This window comes from Pelobates fuscus, chromosome 10, assembly GCF_036172605.1.
Source record: "Pelobates fuscus isolate aPelFus1 chromosome 10, aPelFus1.pri, whole genome shotgun sequence".
NCBI classification, from domain to species: domain Eukaryota; kingdom Metazoa; phylum Chordata; class Amphibia; order Anura; family Pelobatidae; genus Pelobates; species Pelobates fuscus.
Window position 1 is genome coordinate 46511585 of NC_086326.1, and position 21514 is coordinate 46533098.

At 44.5% G+C, this 21514-nt stretch overlaps 1 protein-coding gene across 1 annotated transcript in view; it reads left to right on the forward strand.

Annotated features, from left to right (window-relative positions):
* Positions 1-21514, forward strand: part of STK32C (serine/threonine kinase 32C) — a 268447-nt gene that overhangs the window by 232500 nt on the left and 14433 nt on the right. Inside the window, exons 4-6 of the mRNA XM_063433558.1 lie at positions 5489-5662; positions 16500-16537; positions 20780-20869. Coding sequence (XP_063289628.1) covers positions 5489-5662; positions 16500-16537; positions 20780-20869 — 302 coding nt within the window. The remainder of the gene's footprint in view (positions 1-5488; positions 5663-16499; positions 16538-20779; positions 20870-21514) is intronic.

The window sequence follows — 21514 nt, forward strand, 5'->3', positions numbered from 1 at the left end:
CGCTGGCCACTGCATCCAGTTGTTTAGACATGTAGGCAACAGGTCTTTGCCATGATCCCAAGTACTGTGTCAATACTCCCACAGCCATTCTTCTCTGCTCATGTACATACAGGTAGAATGGTCGTGTGTGATCAGGTAGACCTAATGCTGGGGCACTCATCAAAGCCTTCTTCACATCTTCAAATGCCGTTTGCTGTTCTTGGGTCCATAAGAAGGGATCGTGCTCTGTACCTTTGATGGCTGCGTACAGAGGTTTTGCTAGTATCGCATAGCTGGGAATCCATATCCTACAGAAGCCTGCTGCCCCCAAGAATTCTCGCACTTGTCTTCTATTCTTGGGTATTGGTATTTGGCAGACAGCTTCTTTTCTCTCTGGCCCCATAATCCTTTGACCTTCAGAGATATGGAATCCCAGATACTTGACAGTTGGCAAACACAACTGAGCCTTCTTTCTAGACACCTTGTATCCTGCCTTCCAGAGAATATGTAGTAGATCGTGCGTTGCTTGCTGACATTTTTCTTTTGTAACTGCTGCTATCAACAAGTCATCTACATATTGTAACAAGACACACTCTCCTGGGATGGACTCGAAATCCAATAGATCTTGACTTAGGGCTGAACCAAATAGGGTAGGTGAATTTTTAAACCCTTGGGGCAGTCTTGTCCAAGTCATTTGGCGTTTTGAGCCCGTTACAGCGTTCTCCCATTGGAAAGCGAAAATACATTGACTTTCTGTGGCAATTCGGAGGCAAAAGAAGGCATCTTTGAGATCTAAGACTGTGAAGTAAGTAGCCCCGCCCGGAATTAAAGCAAGCAGGTTATATGGATTGGGCACGACTGGATGTATACTAACAACCGCATCATTGACTGCTCTCAAGTCCTGCACAGGTCGATACTCATCTGTACCGGGCTTTTGAACAGGCAGCAATGGGGTGTTCCAGGGGGAAGTACAGAATTTTAGGATACCATACCGTATGAATTTATCCAGATAGGATTGGATGTTCTTCTTAGCCTTCTGTGGGATGTGGTATTGTCTTAGGCTTACTGGATAAACCCCAAGTTTCAGTTCAATTTTTATAGGTGGAATATTGCGGGCCAGTCCTGGTGGGTTGTTCTCTGCCCAAACTCCTGGTATGTTAAACAATGTCTCATCACTCCTAGGGTTTTGGCTAGTCAACACTGTATAAAGTCGCCACTCTTCTTCCTTTGGTACGGATAAAGTCATAATACCTGAAGGTCCATTAAACTTTAAAGATGTTGTTCCATTCGGTAGGAACGTAATCTGCGCTTGTAATTTTGATAGCATATCACGTCCCAGCAATTGGACTGGACATTCAGGCATATAAAGGAATTGATGTTTTACTACGTGGCCTCCCAATGTACAGAGTCGACTTTTAAGAACCGGTTTTTCAGCACTTCTTCCAGTTGCTCCTATCACAGTAATAGTCCTTCCAGATGGAGGAGCAACTAGATTAGTCACCACTGAATGTTCAGCACCAGTGTCGATCATGAACGCACTCCTTTTCCCCCCTATTGATACATCGACCATAGGCTCCGCTCGACCAAGGGGGATGGAGCCCGGTCGGTATCAATAGTCCTCCATGACCGTGTCAGCCAATCCTACAAAGTCCCTACCTTCTCTATCGCGGGACCTTTGCGCTGCTGGAATATACCTGTCTTCCCTAACACTTCCTCTGTTCCCATTACTCCCTCTATAACCATTACTCCCTCCGGGGCCTCCTCTACCTCTCGCTCTGCCTCTAAAGTTTCCGTAGCCTGCCCTGGGTTGGTCTCTCTCGTACTGCTCTCTTTGCGGACATTCGTTCCTCCAATGCCCTTCTTCCCTGCAATACGCGCACTGATCCCTACTCAAAGGCTCCCTACTCCATCTATTATTGCCTCTATCTGGGCCCCGTTTATCTACGCCTGCGATCGCTACCGCTAGCATATCAGCCTTTTTACGCATCTTGCGCTCTTCCTCTTTCTTACTTTCTGTATCCCTGTTCATATAGACCTTATTTGCTACCTCCAATAGTTGGGTGATGGACATACCTGCAAACCCTTCTAACTTTTGTAGCTTGCGCTTAATATCTCCGTATGCTTGGCTGACAAAGGCGGAGTTAACCATTCGGGAATTGTCTGCGTCTTCCGGATTAAAGGGGGTATACAAGCGGTATGCCTCCAATAATCGGTCATAAAAGACACTGGGCGCTTCATCGCTTTTCTGAATCACCTCAACTGTCTTCGACATGTTAATGGCTTTCTTTCCTCCTGCTTTCATGCCAGCAATTATAGCGTCTCTATAGGCTCTGAGTTGAACCATATCAGCACCATTTACGTTCCAATCGGGATCAGTGTTGGGATAATGTGTTGCGGCCCATGCTGCTGGATTAGCTTGGTTCAAAGCACGGGCTCTATCCTCTAGTGCTTTAATGGCTGCTTGATTTATTCTTGTCCTTTCCTCATTGTTAAATAAAGTCATTAATAACTGCTGGCAATCAGCCCATGTCGGATTATGCGTCTGTACTATTGAGGTGAACAGATCAGTCATGGCTTGTGGTTTCTCAGTATACGAGGAATTATGGGTCTTCCAGTTTAAAAGGTCGGTAGTGGTAAATGGGACATATACGAAGACTGGGTCAGCGTGTGCCATTTGACCTGCGGCATCGATATAAGCTGACCCGGGATTTAGGCGAAGAGGCATCTGATAGTGCTTTAATTGTTGGGCACCAGTCAACTGTCGGGTTTGGATGGGGCTACGTAGAGAGGCGTCAGTCATGGGTTCCGGTCGGGGAGAGATAGGGTATGGGGATGTGGGAGGTTGGTTTTGGGAAAAGGTCGTAAATAAAACACTTCGAGCCGAGCTAGATGAAGCTTGACCGGAAGTCTGAAGTGGCGCCAAATCAGGATATTCGTTTTTAATGGGGGTGGGTTCTGGTTCCGGAAGGGGAGATTTAGTACGAGGGGGGGTGGATCCTGTACTGGAGGAGGAAGCGGAAGTGGATGAGGGTAATGAGGGGAGGGGTGCAGGACTTCCTGCGTTTGCGTCACTTCTTCTTAACGGAAAGTAAGGGAGCGGCAAAGGGATCTCGGACTCAGGGGGCGTGTCCAAAATGGGCCTAACACCAGTCCTAGTGGACGAACAAGTCCTAGCTACCATGAGGCGACACTGCTCCTCGTGGCATGTCTGGAGCCATTTTGGCGAGTCATTTACGGCCTGTCTCCAACAGTCAATATAAGGAAACTGGCCGTAAAGTTCAGGCCTACCTGATACAGCCACGTGTAAGCGCTGTACCAGAGTTAGATCCAAACTGCCACGTGGCGGCCATGCCGCAACCAAAGTAGGCCACTCTCTAGTACACAAAGTAACTAAACGCACAGGAGACATCTTAACCCCAAAATCACAAGTTTTGAATCCCTTTTTAAAATTCTTCACCATACAACCTAAGGGATCCGGAATCGTTGACTGCGACGCACCCATACTTAACAATGGAACGTCGTCGACAACGAATACTATACACGCGTACTATTCAACAGTCACACCCGTTTCCTCTGGCAACAGCACCACGTGGTACGGTTACCAAGTGAAACGTACACAATAACAATAAACACTCAGGGAATTCCCGTACACACACAGCTGTTACACCAGTCACTATATAATCAATATTATGCGCTTTGGCGTAACTATACAGTCACCCACGCTATAATTCTCTATATACGAATTACCCGTCTATAACACACCCCAGTAACATCGTCTTTTACAAATAGCGGTTACAGTACGGTTAGCATAGGTCAAAGCACAAGTTAAGGTCACAATACAATTATTAGTGGTTATGGTGTTAAAACATGCAATTGACGACAATGATTAGTACTTATATACAATGTCAGTAAATATACAGGGTTATGGTACCGTGCACTATAATACAGCAACACACTATTAACACTCTCGCTAGACGGCTGAGCTCGCGCTATCTAACAAGATATACACTTTACTAAAACAATCGTTAACACATTTACAATTCCCAACTAAACTATTGGCCAGTACCTTGAATGGACTACCTAAAAACAATCTACATACGTTTTGGTTAGCCACACTGCCCAATCACCACATATATAGCGAGCTAGAGGACCGAATTTACACAGACGCCTCTTAGTCGCACTATCAAAAGTCTAGTGGGTTCCAAATTTACACGCCTTCCCACTTAGCCCAGATAGGATGAGAACTAGCGAACCGAATTTACACAGACGCCGCTTAGTCTCCCGGTCTCTCCGACCTAGCGAACAAAATGTACACCCTAGAACGCTAGTCTAGACAAGACACCGGTGTCCGGCTAGGGCTATTTTACACCAGAGCGCCCCGCCTGACTAACCAAATCAAACGGTCTGACTAAAGAGCGTTCGATCGAGCGGTGCGCCTTCGCTCCTTCCCTCCGACAGAGGGGGCAGATACACAGATTCAAAAACCCCTTTGGGCCTACCGCACAATCGGTATACCCCTAGTGGGTCCTGCCGTCTAAAACAGCAGTTGTCTTACCTCCTCGTTCCTGAACCTGAGTTCACACTCATCGACGGGGACACCCCAGCACTTCTCACGTAGAGGCCGATGATCTCCTGGACAACAGACCAGTGGCGCCGAGACGAAGGGAGGTCCACGCAGAAGTTCAGGGGTGCAGCCGTAGAGAACGTGGGCAAAGATAGACCGTCTCACGCCTCTGCCTCTCAGCTACCGTTGAACGATGAGCTTCCCGGCCAATGCACCAAATGATACCGGAGAAACTGACGGAAGCCAAGCACAGAGAGATGGACACAGGTTTCTTCAGGAAGGAAGAGATTCTTTATTGGATCACCGATCGGGACTCAGAGGGACTAATGTCACCAAAATACAGCAAGTTCTGAGCCCCGGACAATAGTGCAGGCTCCTTATATAGGCATATAACTCCTCCCATATTAAGCTCCACCCGCACATTCTCTCAACCAATCAACCCAAATAAGAATTAACTTCCTGTTTGACCGCATGGCCTGTCCAGCACAATGGAGGAGGGGGAATACTATATCCTGTATTCTTGCACATGCTCCGTACACTACTGATCGTATCTTGCCTCGTGCAACCAACTGATCGATACGTCAGCATATGCACGTACACATGCCACGTGGTAATCTCGGCCTACTAAATTTATTTTTACCGAGATTCCACCACAGCTAAGCATAGTCTTTCACTGTAGAACATCACTCCCAACCATGCTCTGTCTAGTTCCCTTCTTCAAATTTACTGTGCACCAAGAAATTTTCTTTTATGTCACATTACATTCTAACATAATTTTTATGGTATAATATTATACACATCATTGCAAATCCACAAGGAAGTATAACGTCTACATGACACATTATATTACATTGAGGTATCTGTGTAAATAAATGGCTTTTATTTGCAGATTGTAATGTCTGCCTTGTTTATGGCTAACAGGTTTTTTTCCGTTACGTGTTGCAGGTATTCATTCCAAGATGAAGAAGACATGTTTATGGTGGTAGATTTACTTTTAGGAGGGGATCTTCGGTATCATCTGCAGCAAAATGTCCAGTTTACAGAAGAAACTGTTAAGATGTATATATGTGAAATGGCTCTAGCATTAGACTACTTAAGGAGTCAACATATAATTCATAGGTAAAAAATAATAATATATAAGATTATCTTTATATATATTCCATTCCACCATCAGATTTTCATTCTGTTTTAAATATGTTTATTTGTTTCATAACATATTCCAAGTGTTAATGTTGAAGCAGGTAAGTGCCTGCGCAGAGGCCTGGTTTTCATTGCATGCATGGATATTCAAATCGTTGCCTGCGCAGAGGCTCATCAATCCTGTCTATTATTCTACAGCGTTAAATATAATATCACATTTAAACGTGTTTTTGTCGTCTTTCTTATGAAGGCATTGTTCAAACTTTATAGTATCTAATAACCATTTGGCGTTAAATGATAACATATCAGTAAGTTCTTGCTGTCTGACCTGATTCTCATCTGTTTATCTTAATATATAGTAACATGTAAGCATGTAAATATTAATTGAAATAGCGTAATTAGCTTTTAATGCATGGTCTGGTATAGACTGTTGCTAACAGTGCAGTACTGGTAAAGGTTATATAATCAGACTCCCTATATAAAATGCTGTTGTCTTGTATAGTAAACATGCATTAACTTATATTAGTCTGGCATCTTGAGGCATCAATACATCCTGTTTACATTATTGCAGCAGCTAGTTAATGACAATATGGGCATGCCATGCACTGAGTGTGCAATAATTTGTGGAGTTACGGAAGCAGTGTACATGCTTTACTGGGCATTTTAACGGTCCCTGAATTCTTGAAGGACCTGCATATTTATGCTAACTGCTTAAAAAGTAAATACAAGCGTGGAAAAGTCCTCCCTGCACCTCCCCAGCTCCACGTGGGTCTCTTGAAGTGTGTACTCCAATGTCTCGCCCGGTGTCGGTCACATGTTTGGAGCCGGTGCTCCACCCCCACGACCACCAGTCCGTCGGGAGGGTGGCACAGTCCCGCCCCACCGGGCTCACAGCACCAGAGGCCCAGGTACCCACTTCTCCGGCGGTCAGGGACACAGCACGGGGCATCTGTCTAGCGCTCGGTTCTACCAGGGCCCGTGCGAGTCACCCATGGCTGTCCCCCGTTGCCTCTCTGTCTGAGATAAATCTTCAGGCAGGCTCCATTCCGGTAGCCTTTGCCCGTTCAGGCGGTCTGCTCGGACCCCTCGCGGTATCTTTCGCCCGGGGCGCGCCACCGCCATGTGGCCGGGTCTGTCTCCCCCCCCGGCCGGTAAGGGGGGAGCGGGGCCGGTCCGCTCCTCGTAACGGTATGGCCTTCCATGTAGTTAGCGTAGCTGGCATGCCGCTGTCTCCTGGCTGCCAGTCAGTGATATGTGTCGTTGGGAGCCGCCATTTTCCATGTTTGTGATGGCGAGTAGGCCCGCTTTTGTATTTGCGGTGTTCCCGACTCGGTACCTGTCCCTGTTTGGGATCTCCATGAAGCTTGGATGCTGCTTGTTAGGGATGTGTCGGTCATTTCTGTATTGAGTCTGTCTATATGCTGAGTTTTAGCAGTTTTTCCGAGCTCAGGCCGGGAGGCATAGTGTTCTGCTGCCCAGTGGCATCTCTAGGATTCATTTTTACGGGGGGCACAGGGTGGGCAAGGGACAAAAATAGGGGGGCACATTCAACCCCGCCCTCGCCGCAGTTTGACCCCGCCCCTGCCGCATGTTAAGCCCCGCCCCCGACAAAATGTGTGTTTTTTTGTTTTGTTTTGTTTTTTATAATCCCTGGTGGAGGATTCATTATTTTCCACCAGTGATTATTAAAAAAACAAACACATTTCCTTTGATACAGTGCCATAGTTGCCAACATTTGAAAAAAAAATTCCAAGGACATTTTGCAGCACAGCTATCAATCACTGTCTGTGTATAATATCCCTGGACAGTCAGTGCTCTCTGTATAATACAGGGTTGTATATATAATAAATTGGGACAGTCAGTGCTCCCTGTATAGTGATGCTCTCTGTATAATACAGGGTTGTGTGTATAATAAATTGGGACAGTCAGTGCTACCTGTATAGTGCTGCTCTCTGTATAATACATGGCTGTGTGTATAATATCCCAGGACAGTCAGTGCTCCCTGTAAAGTGCTGCTCTCTGTATAATACAGGTCTGTTTGTGTATAATATCCCAAGACAGAGAGCAGCACTATAAAGGAACACTGACTATCCTGGGATATTATACACACACAGATCTGTATTATACAGAGAACAGCACTATAGTATTATACAGATAGCTGAGCATATACCCCATGTCCCAATCTCTAGACTACTAGCACCTGTCAACAGCAGCTCCCAGACGTGTGTAACAGGGCTAAAGTGTGCGGCAGCTCACACAGATTATTCAGCTGTAAAGCGCACTCGCTGGCAGAGCCAAACTGAGAATCCAAAGCATCCCTGGAAAAATGCCATTTCTACAAGTCAATATGTATATATTGTACAGTAAGCACACAAGCTCACTGACATGCGCAAATAGGCTTACTGACAGACAAAACTCTCTGACTCACACACAAGCTTACTACAGACAAACTCACTTGTATAAACACAAGGCTTACTACAAAGAAGTCCAGGGACACACACAAGCTCACTAAAGACAAGCTCACTGACACACACATGCTCACTAAATAGAAGCTCACTGACACACACAAGCAGTACCATCTTAACAGCGTTAAGGGCCCCCGGGCAAAGCAGTGCACTGGGGCCCTTCCTACACAACAACTCACAGGAATAAAATTTTTAATTATTGATAGACTGCTGAGTACATACACACACACACAGATTTCTGAATGTACACAAACTACTGAATGCACACAGGTGTTGCTGAATGCACACAGGCTGATTTATACACGTACACACAGACTGCTGAGTCCATACACACACACACACACACACACACAGACATACAGACTGCTGAGTCCATACACACACACACACAGACACACACAGACTGCTGAGTCCATATACACACACAGACTGCTGAGTCCACACACACACACACACACACACAGACTGCTGAGTCTATACACACACGCAGACTGCTGAATCCATACACACACACACAGACATACAGACTGCTGAATCCATACACACACACACACAGACTGCTGAGTCCATACACACACACAGACTGTTGAGTCCATACACACACACACACAAACACTGCTGAGTCCATACACACACACACACACACAGACTGCTGAGTCCATATACACATACAGACTGCTGAGTCCATACACACACACACACATACTGCTGATTCCATATACACACACACTGCTGAGTCCATACACACACACACACACACACACACACACAGACTGCTGAGTCCATACACACACATAGACTGCTGAGTCCATACACACACACAGACTGTTGAGTCCATACACACACACACACACACACACACACTGCTGAGTCCATACACACACACACACAGACTGCTGAGTCCATACACACATACAGACTGCTGAGTCCATACACACACACACACACATACTGCTGATTCCATATACACACACACTGCTGAGTCCATACACACACACACACACACACACAGACAGACTGCTGAGTCCATACACACACATAGACTGCTGAATCCACACACACACATAGACTGCTGAGTCCACACACACACATACACACTGCTGAGTCCATACATACACACACACATACACAGACTGCTGAGTCCATACACACGCACAGACTGCTGAGTCCATACACACGCACAGACTGCTGAGTCCATACACACGCACAGACTGCTGAGTCCATACACACGCACAGACTGCTGAGTCCATACACACGCACAGACTGCTGAGTCCATACACACACACACACAGACTGCTGAGTCCATACACACACACACACACAGACTGCTGAGTCCTTACACACACACAGACTGCTGCTGAGTCCATACACACACACACACACACACACACAGACTGCTGAGTCGATACACACACATACACACACACACACACACACACACATACAGACTGCTGAGTCCATACACACACACAGACTGCTGAGTCCACACACACACATAGACACTGCTGAGTCCATACACACACACACACATACACACTGCTGAGTCCATACACACACACACACATACACAGACTGCTGAGTCCATCCACACACACACAGTGGCGTACACACAACCCATGGGGCCCCGGTGCGAAAACTGATCTGTGGCCCCCCCCCCCCCCCCCGCGCGCTTACTCTGCGCGGGCTGGGGCCGCAACACATGGCGGGCGGGCCCATTGAGTAATGCTTTCCTATATGGGCGGTTTGAATGCGCGCGTGGCTCTTGCCACGCATGTGCATTCGGAGCCGAGAGGCGGATCGGGACGGAGAGATCCCCAGCGCCAAGGGAGCCCGGCGCTGGAGAAAGGTAAGTGCTTTAGACACACACACACACACTCTCATGAACAGACGCACACATTTACTGACAGACACACACTCAGTGACAGACGCACACAAACATACTCAGTAACAGACACACACACTCACACTAACACACTCACTCACACTAACACACTCACTCACACTAACACACTCACTCACACTAACACACTCACTCACACTAACACACTCACTCACACTAACACACTCACTCACACTAACACACTCACTCACACTAACACACTCACACTAACACACTCACTCACACTAACACAAACTAACACTAACACAAACTAACACTAACACAAACTAACACTAACACAAACTAACACTAACACAAACTAACACTAACACAAACTAACACTAACACAAACTAACACTAACACAAACTAACACTAACACAAACTAACACTAACACAAACTAACACTAACACAAACTAACACTAACACAAACTAACACTAACACAAACTAACACTAACACAAACTAACACTAACACAAACTAACACTAACACAAACTAACACTAACACAAACTAACACTAACACAAACTAACACTAACACAAACTAACACTAACACAAACTAACACTAACACAAACTAACACTAACACAAACTAACACTCACACTCTCACTCACACTCTCACTCTCACTCACACTCACACTCTCACTCACACTCACACTCTCACTCTCACCAACACTCTCACCAACACACTCACCAACACACTCACCAACACACTCACTAGCACACTCACTAACACACTCACTAACACTAACACACACTCACACACACACGTTTTTTCTGTTTTTTTTTTAAATTTAATCCCCCCAGCCTCCTTACCTGTGTGAGAGCTGGGGGGATTCCCTGGGGTCCAGTGGCGTTGCTGGTCACCCGGCTGGCGGGCGCGCGAGGGAGCACTGTCCCCTGGGTGCTCCCTCTTCAGCTCCCTCGCGCGCCGCGTACTGATACCGGAGCCGGAAGATGACGTCATCTTCCGGCTCCGGTTTCAGTGCGGTGCGCGAGGGAGCTGAAGAGGGAGCACCCAGTGGACAGTGCTCCCTCGCGCGCCCGCCAGCCGGGTGACAGCAGGGCCAGCCTCGGGGGGCCCGGAGGTGGCCGGCTCCTGGGCCCCCCAGCAGAAGAGGCTGGCCCTGTGGGTACAAACCGGGTCGCAGGGGCGGCCGGGCCCCCTGGTGGGCCGGGCCCGGTCGCAGCCGCGACCCCTGCGACCCTGGTATGTACGCCACTGCACACACACACATACACAGACTGCTGAGTCCATACACACGCACAGACTGCTGAGTCCATACACACGCACAGACTGCTGAGTCCATACACACGCACAGACTGCTGAGTCCATACACACACACACACAGACTGCTGAGTCCATACACACACACATACACACACACAGACTGCTGAGTCCTTACACAGACTGCTGCTGAGTCCATACACACACACACACACACATACAGACTGCTGAGTCCAGACGTCCAGACACACGCACACACAGCTGAGTGCACACACACACACACACACACAGACTGCTGAGTCCATACACACACACACACACACACAGACAGACTGTTGAGTCCATACATACACACACACACACACAGACTGCTGAGTCCAGACACACACACACACACACATCAAACCTACCTGTTACTGGGGGTCAGCCATCTTCTGGCCTTTGCAGCAGCAGCATGGGCTGCTGCTTAATGGCGGGGGCGGGGCTTAGGTGCGGGAGGCAGGGCTTTGTTTGGGGACGGGGAGCCTGTCAGTGCTCTCTCCAACCACAGACAGCCCCCAGCCTCCAGCTGAGCTGCTCTGTCCTGCATTCCCTCGGGCTGTCACAGACTGTTACAGCCCGAGGGAATATAATCTAAACACATGGCCAGCAGGTTGCTGGCATTTTGGGGGGCCCAAGGGGGGGCACAACATGATGTAGGGGGGGCCATGGCCCCCTCTGCCCCCCCCCCCCCCAGCGACGCCACTGCTGCTGCCTTTCAGCTCGGCGGCCCAGCCCCGCCACCCAGATTTTCATTCTGCATGTAGTGGTTGAATTATAATTGTGAGATATGGGGATTAAAGCCTACAACATAATTTTGTTTTTCATTTTTGTGTGTTTTTTAACTCATTAATAATTTGGCTTTGTAGTAGGAAATCTTATTGTTATTATTATTATTTATTATTTAACTGAATTGTTCATCTTGTTGAATCCACAGAGGAAATATAAACACACAAAATAAAAAAAAAGACTACTGACTTATTTAATCCACATATTTAAGTAAAAGCTCAAATATACTTGTTTGTCAGAATAGCCTTATAAATGTAATTGTCTGCATTCTGAAAATTAATATTTACTATATATACTGAACAATTATTCTTGAGATATATCACCCTTGAATGTTATCTTGAGTATTATTTTTTTCTTGTGTCATGTAACCAAAAGGAGAATGACAGGCAATAAAGAATCAAATCAAGGGACATCTGATCAGCCAGGAATTGTTCTTTAAAAATCAATGCTGTCAGGAAACTACGGAAGTGTCTCAGAACTTGAAGTCATCCACTGATGCTATTGTTCAGTAATTCACCTTTGCCGTACCAAGCAGTGGCATACACACAACCCATGGGGCCCCGGTGCGAAAACTGATCCGGGGCCCCCCCCTCCCCCTGTGCGAGCGCTTACTCTGCGCAGGCTGGGGCCGCAACACATGGCGGCGGGCACCTGGTCCCAGGGCTGCGACCCGTGCGACCGCGGTATGTATGCCAGTGCATGCATAAACACATACACTTAAAGGACCACTACAGACACCCAGATCACATCAGCTCAATGAAGTGATCTGGGTGCCAGGTCTCTCTAGTTTTAACCCTGCAGCTGAAAACATAGCAGTTTCAGAGAAACTGCTATGTTTCACTGAGGGTTAATCCAGCCTCTAGTGGCTGTCTCATTGACAGCCGCTAGAGGATTTTCTGCGATTCTCACTGTGAAAATCACAGTGAGAAGACGCTGAACGTCCATAGGAAAGCATTGAGTAATGCTTTCCTATGGGCGGTTTGAATGCGCGCGTGGCTCTTGCCACGCATGTGCATCGGAGCTGAGAGGCGGATGGAGACGGAGAGATCCCCAGCGTTAAGGGAGTCCGGCGCTGGAGAAAGGTAAGTGCTTAAGACACACAAACACACACTCTCATGAACAGACGCACACATTTACTGACAGACACACACTCAGTGACAGACGCACACAAACATACTCAGTAACAGACACACACACACTAACACACACACTCTAACACTAACACACACACTCTAACACTAACACACACACACTCACTAACACACTCACTAACACACTCACTAACACACACACTCACTAACACACACACTAACACTAACACACTCACTAACACACACACTCACTAACACTAACACACTCACTAACACACACACTCACTAACACTAACACACTCACTAACACACACACTCACTAACACTAACACACTCAAACGTTTTTTTTTTATTTAATCCCCCCAGCCTCCTTACCTGTGGGAGAGCTGGGGGGATTCCCTGGGGTCCAGTGGTGTTGCTGGCCCTGCTGTCACCCGGCTGGCTGGCGGGCGCGCGAGGGAGCACTGTCCCCTGAGTGCTCCCTCTTCAGCTCCCTTGCGCGCCGCGTACTGATGCCGGAGCCGGAAGATGACGTCATCTTCCGGCTCCGGTTTCAGTGCGGTGCGCAAGGGAGCTGAATGAAGAGGGAGCACTCAGGGGACAGTGCTCCCTCGCGCGCCCGCCAGCCAGCCGGGTGACAGCAGGGACAGCCTCTGGGGGCCCGGAGGTGGCCGGCTCCTGGGCCCCCCAGCAGAAGAGGCTGGCCCTGTGGGTACATACCTGGGTCGCAGGGCGGCCGGGCCCCCTGGTGGGCCGGGCCCGGTCGCAGCCGCGACCCCTGCGACAATGGTATGTACGCCACTGGTACCAAGATAATTTATTACATTTTGCAAGATTGTTCACTAAACCAGAACTTGCAAATATTTGATAAGGAAACTACACATGTTATGAAAAAGTAGGCAAATTGGGAAAAAGGCTCCAATTATGCTATTTCCCAACTTGGCTATTTTTAACTAAAATTTGAGTTTCTCTTCCCAATTCCATTTTTCTTTTGTTTTGTTTTAAATTTGGTATATTTTCCTAAATCTACCATATGTCCTAATACATTTTTTGACAGTTCTCGATCATGATCAGCTTTTCTTTATCAGCGTCCTCTGGACACTGCAGGCGCTGCATCTAATTGAGTGGTTATAGTGTCTGGAGTCCCCTGGAACAATTTTTTCATTCTGTGTTAAAACGTTAATGGTTTAATGCTAAACAGAATTCCTCTGCATTCCATCCCATCTGTGCTGCTCGGCTAATGAGGAAGCATTAGCCTGAGCAGCAAGGTGCAGCTGTGATTGGCTGAGGGTGTCAGTGGACCGCTTTGAGCCAATCAAAGTGGTCATAACAGGTAGGAGTTGGTATGGCTAGAAGGAAGTGTGTAATCTCAGCCTTAACCATGCCTCCAGTAAATACTGGGCTGTGGGTGTCCAGGGACCCTCATTCGGTGTTAAACCACTTAAAAAAAGGTTTAACATTAAATGGAGGGGCAGTTCCAGTGGACTCTAGGCACTACAACCAGTTCAATGAGACCAATTGGTACTTTCATATATATAATATTTATATGACAAACCACCGGGGTCCAGGAATTTATTCATTAGGAACCTATTACTGGAAAGTTAGTGTCAAGTAATCCCCCTAGCAAAGAGCAGCTTTTCACTGGCATCGGTGGTTAGTAAGTTGTAGGTTCTCATATATTATACCATGGATTAAATTACATAACACAAAATAAATGTCTTGGATAATGTACTCTTGATTGCCACAGATCCTGTTAAATTCATTCAAATCATAGGCACATTCACATTCTACTATGCATGAGGACTTCCAGCGTCTCTGGAATCCCCATAGAAAAGCACGAAATAATCCTTTCCTATGGGGAAATCGTAATGCGAGCATTAGGTCTCCCCCGCTGGCTCATGTTGGTGGGACAGGAGCGGAGGTGGACCCGAGCAAGTGCATAGGGACATAGATGCTGGACCTAGATAAATGACAGAAGGCACTTTTAACCCCTTCTGCACTAGGTGGAGGTGGGCACTATAGGGAGCTATAGTGCCAGGAAAACAGCTTAGTTTTCCTGGAATTATAGTTGCCCTTTAAATTTGGGGAAACAAATTGGATTCTTTTCTTGCATCTTTGTTCTTGGTTAACCACGCATTAATTGTCTTGTATTAAGATAGATTATGTAAGGCTGAAGTTGATGGACGCAAGTCTCTTTTCAGCTATGTAACTATGTATCCTCACGTGTCATTTATATCTGAGCTTTTTAGAGGGTTTTTTTTCTTGGCATTTGCTATTTCATACTTCGTATCAGAAAGGAGAGATACAATCTCGCTTTGACTTGTCTTTTGTTGTCATCATATTGCCCTCATGGTTGAAATCATGGACTGGTCGTTATGTTTCCCTACTAAATGGTTATTTCAGGTTAAGCAACCATCTTTCATAAATGCTCAATCATGTCTCTGCACTCCTGGTCCATATACCACATACACTGTATTTCCTATCACTGAATGTCCTTAATATGATATTTCTTTGATAACATAGCATTATACACCTTTGATTGATTGATGGAATGCTATACATTGTTCACATTTTCTGAGTAACTATAGGACATTTAAATTAAAAAAAATCTACTCTCCCCTGCTCTATTTTTTATCACTTTTAGTAGATATACCACCAATAAAGCTTGCAAAAGCCGCAGATCTTCTGCCGGCCATCTTCGCAAGTCCTCCATCAATGAGAAGTCTCTGATTCTGAGCTGCACACTCGTGGTGGGTGGTGGAGCACGCCGGATTAGAAGAGGCTGTAGGGGAGCAGAGTAGTATTCAGAGGAGCAAACTGAGGAGAGCAAATGAAGGCACTCACAGGTTCTCAGGTGACTCACAAGTTAACTGTGACTTGAAGTAGACGGTGGCAGGCGTGCTCTATCAGAGCCTCAGTGGAGCTAACGGAAGAGGAGGAGAACCTTCCTGACTGTCCCTCATAAATTTATATATTTATGAAAGTGTCAATTTCTCAAAGAAACTGGCACTTTTATAAAGTGAAATGGAATACTCCTTACACATTGCACTTCATCAAGCTGTAATGTACAGTACACTACAAATAATTTGGGGGAATGACTTCTGTGATGTAAATGTTCGAAAATATGCACATAGGAGCATATTAACGTTTAGCTATTGATTTTCCTTTGTCTCTATATGTACAATAAAATTATTGAGCTTTAATTGTCCATACTTTTGTGTATGCTGAAGAATTGCTGTTCCTGTCTTCTGGAAATTGTTACAATCTACCAAGGACCATGTATGTATAACCCACTAAGGCTAATATTCTTCTTGTTCTGTTTCAGAGACGTCAAACCAGACAATATTCTACTTGATGAACAAGGTAAGCAAATTAATTTGCACTGCTTGTAGTACATGCTCTATAGAGGGTATGTTATATCTCACATTTGCATAATGTAGATTAAAGCTAAGAATGTTTTCTCGTACAGATATCTCCACGTCATTAAGGGGTAAATTACAATCTGTGGGTTGATAATTCTCAACAAGTTATAGCTGCCCATGAGAGATCACAATCACACTGGTCCGATATTTTTGAAATTTTTACTATCAGCAGTGCTGTGGAAAAAGGTCCTACACACAGCAGTGTACTAAGGATGGGGGGAAGATGGGGCCGATCTGTCTAAGCAGTCACCTACCTACCAGCATCTTGCCCGCGGGGTGCCATGCAGCAGGTACCTGCTCTGAGTCTGTGTTCTTGGTACTTATTGTGCTGCACCAAAGGGGGTGCTGGCAAAACGCTACACTGATTTCCCTCACGCATACTGTATTGTTGCTGGAGCCAGTATATAATGTCATGCCAGTCCCAGCAAAAAGGCAGTACTGCAGGGAGCTAGGCAGTCTGTGAGACTGTGAAACTTCCCACTGGACCCCCGGGATTAGGGTTCCACTCCAGCGTAAGGACAGGGAGGCTACAAAAAGAAGAATACACACCAGGCTGCCTGTTAATTATTTTAGCTTGCTGGATGCAGGACATGCAGGGAGCACTGTTTCAATTCTCCCTGCAGCGTTCTAGCGCCCTAAACATAGCACAAACACTTATAATGATGTGCTCATACTATGATTGTTGAGGACAGTTCCCTGGTGACCCCAATAGTGGGACACCAGGGGACTAAGTCAGGACGCCGGGACAGGACACGAAAATCTGGACTATCCCGTTGTAACCGGTGGGAGGCATGCAGTTGGCCAAGTATGATCCTCTGTATTGATTCCACATAAAGTACTCTCTTACAGTAGTTGGCAGTGAGCTACAGTCAGGGACCAGGTTAGCCTGTATAAATCACACTAAAGCAGTCTCTTTGCATGTGTTTTTCTAAAAGTCCATGCAATTTTAACCTGAAGTTGTACAGAAATGTTTTTCTAAAATGTAATCTCAAGCTAAAGAGTTTGACTGGCAATGAGGTACTCGGTGTCTCTCCATACCAGTTGGTTTTGTTTTCATACATCAGTTTTCATTTAATACCAGAAACATTTAGAAAAGTGCTAGCGTTTGTTTATACGTAGCAGCAGTCTAACACTCTATCGCAGTTTATTGATTGTTAGCATTCTCTTAGGATCTATACCAACTCTACTGAAGATAACTTTGTGCATCGTTAAGGGATATTTTGTTCTCACTTTTCTCGGTTGTTTTGTTCAGTTTCAGTGTTCTTGGTCGAAGTCCTACACTGCCTTATTAATCTTCCTACTTGCTGCACTTTGACCAACACCTTCTATCACTAATTCCAACTCCTGACTGACTAAAGAAAAACTAACACGAACGCCTTCTGTGTTCTGATTTAGCTGTGTGCATACAAACTGCCACCGTTTGAAGTAGCACACAGCAGTAGCACTTTATTTCCAAAGACAGAAATTATGTGGGTTTTTTTTTTTGCTTAGTGCTGTAAACCAGGTGCATTTTTATAAATAGTTATCGCAGTATCAAAATATGACATGACCGCGGTTGGTACAGCGAATACAACTAATATATGTTGAATGTATATTAGTATATGTTAATTATATATTTGTAATAATTACAGTTTAGTATTGTTAATAATACCTTCAATGACTTGGAACTCAGCTGAACTAGAAGATGCTTAAATCATAGTTATGTTATGCTTTAAATTGTTGAATTATTTATGTGAAGAAACTACCCTTTTTTTTGTTGACTTTAATTTTCCTCGATCGGTAGATAAAATTATCGAACACTGACCACCCCCCTGGCTCATTAACTACAAAGAAAACTGCAGATTAAGTGCTCTCTCTGTGTGGCCGCTGTTCGTATGGCTGAAAGAGGCAGCGGGACTTGGTCGTCGAATGTCTGGGACTAAAATCGGACACTCTACTTCCAACCAGGAGAGCGCTATTCGGTAGATTTGTTCCCAAGAACTAGGGGAACAAATGCTACCCATGAGCCAGGGGAACAGTTTGTGGATTTGTTCAGGTTTTAGAACTCTCCAAAATAGACCGACCGCTAACCTCTGAACTGTGGAACTGTTTTGGGTATAAGACCTTGTTTGTGGTTGGTCAAATTATGACTTCCATGGAAATTTTCAAAACCCCTGAATCGATCTGGGTGATTTTTGGATATGTTGGTCCCCCAGATCGGGGCTATTAGGGGATGTGACTTTTGTGGGGTTTCCATATGTTTTAGAGGTACTTTCGAGGTGTTGTTAAAATTTACGTTTCCTGTGCCTGGAGATAATTGAGTTTAGTACAGTTCCTGACTCAATTATCTCTCAGGCACAGGGGAGGGATTATCCTGTTTTGTGTGGGAGTATCCTGGACCTGAGAGCCAATGTAATTACGGTGTGTACTTTGCCCTAGTCTCCTCTCAGGTTCAGCAGGGAATGCCCCTGGAATGGGAGTTGGGAAACCCCTTGCATGGGGAGTTGCATATAAACCGGCCAGTTGGCCTGAATAAATTCATTCCTGATGTACCCTTTATCTAGTCTAGGCTAAATTCGGATATACGTCTGATTGCTTGGGGAATTTACTTGGATACTGCATTTTTTTCTGGAGAACGTTCGAATCAACACCCGAACTGTGAGCTATAGTCATTCAGCCGTTAGCAGTTCGGGAGGAAACGAGAGCGAATGGGTATCTGTAATACCAGTGTTCATAACAATTCACATTTCTGTTTGCCCATTAAATATGCTCAAAGAGGCTTCAATTTAATATTGTTGGATTTCCAAAAAAATTAATAATTTTGGATACATTTGTAAAAATACTTTTTTTCAATATTTTAAATTATGAAAGAAACATAAACTATAACATTTTTTTACAAAAATTAAAATAATATTTATATTATTAACTAATTTTAAAGTTTATCAAAACATATTAATTCAGGAAACAAAGTTGGCACAGGACTCCCAAGTTTCCCTATTTAGGAAGAACAGTCCCTATTTTAAGTCCAATCCCTCTGTCCCTCTTTTCTATCCAAAAGGCCCACTTTTTCTATTGGCTATATTGTAGGTGTGTATAACAGAGCAATATGGCAATAATACACATAGTAATGTGCTTTTAAACTACAAGAAATGTGTTTTAGAAATCAGTCTATTAAATAAGATACATCCACTCACACCCCTAAAATGAAAGTGTCCCTCTTTGTCCATTTAAAATGTTGAGAGGTAAAGGATTCTGTACCTGGGACTGTCCTGTCTAAATTGGGACACTTAAGAGGCCTGTTTAATTACAATACCATACGGAGGTGTCTAAAAAGGCTTTTAAAACCATAGTGATAGTGACCGCAAACAAAGACACATTTGTCTTTTAAAGATTGTCATGGAAGATATAATTGCTAAATAAGTAAAGCATTGCATTATGCCCAGAATTCCAAAAGTATAGAGATTTAGATTTGTGAAATAAAAGATTATAAATCAATGTATTGCAAAAAAAACCCATGAAATTTTCCATTTATGACATAAAATACATTGATCCTGTTAAAGTAATGTTAAAGTGATTTACTTGTTACTCACTTGAGACAATGTATTGACAATGCACAATGTCACAGTCTGAGATGTGGAGAGGGGATGAGTGGGTCTGCAAATCTTGGCCTATCCAATTATGATTATAGGACACTCTGGGTCGTAAATTAATTAGTTATACGTTATATATGCTATTTCTAGTATTATATTATTATTTTAGGTATGTAGATAACTGATTTATGTCAGGATAACTGTTGTGGACTCACTAATTATTGAACTGTTTGGTCCCAGTTTGGGAACTATTTAAGTCACCCAGATACAATTCTGTGCTCATTTTTAATTTCAGTCTAATTTCGATCAATCCGGATGACGAATGATTGCTGCTGCAAACTACGCTTTTTGTAAGCAACTCTCTTATAAGTATATTTGAAATTCACAGGAGCGTTGCAGTCGGAATAACTTTTTATCACCTTTAGTTTGCGTTCGACTTTTGCTGTAAATGTTAATTATTTATCCTTGTTTTCTCTCTACTATTTTATTCCGTTTTATCAGCATTTCAGCATTTACTTGTGACTCAAACTAGGGTGTTGTGAATAAATAACTGGATTTTGCATATTAAAAACCATTACATCATTCGTGATTACTTGTTTTGCCCCACTCTCCAGGCCACGCTCATCTAACAGATTTTAATGTTGCCACAATAATTAAAGATGGTGAAAGGGCTACTGCACTAGCCGGGACTAAACCATACATGGGTAAGATTATAATTTTACATTTTAATGATCTGGATATGATAAACATGTTTATGATTATAAAAATTAAATGGTGAGCTATGACTCCCTTCCCGGAATACATATTGCTCCTGTACATTCATTATTTCTAAAAATATATAAAATTAAAAAATAAAAACTATATATAGATCTATATAAATAGCTATATATAGATTGTTAATATAGTTATTATAACCTTTGTAATAGTTAGAGATAAACATATATTTTCTGTGTATTGTTTTGTTGGGTTTTTTTTTCCTACTCTCCGTGTTCATAATATGTTCATAATTGAAAATGTTTTGTTTCCTTTAAACAAGTAATTTATGTTAGATACAACTTTTCAGGTGATAGCAATTCCATGCAGTTGTCTTCAACCTAAAATGAATTGTAACTACCAATAAGCTTGATACCATGAAAAACCAATAACAAGATTTATAGAATAATAAATGGAAAGAATGGTATTTCTGGGAACAGATATGGAAAACCTTAAAACAGCAAAAAGGATCAGAAAACTGCTGCTTACGTTTTAAAGTGCACCTGACACCCAAGGCCACCACAGGCAGTGCGGTGGTAAACAACCCTCTCAAGCCTGTGGCTTGATTAATCGCCCAGGGCCACTCTGGGCTATCA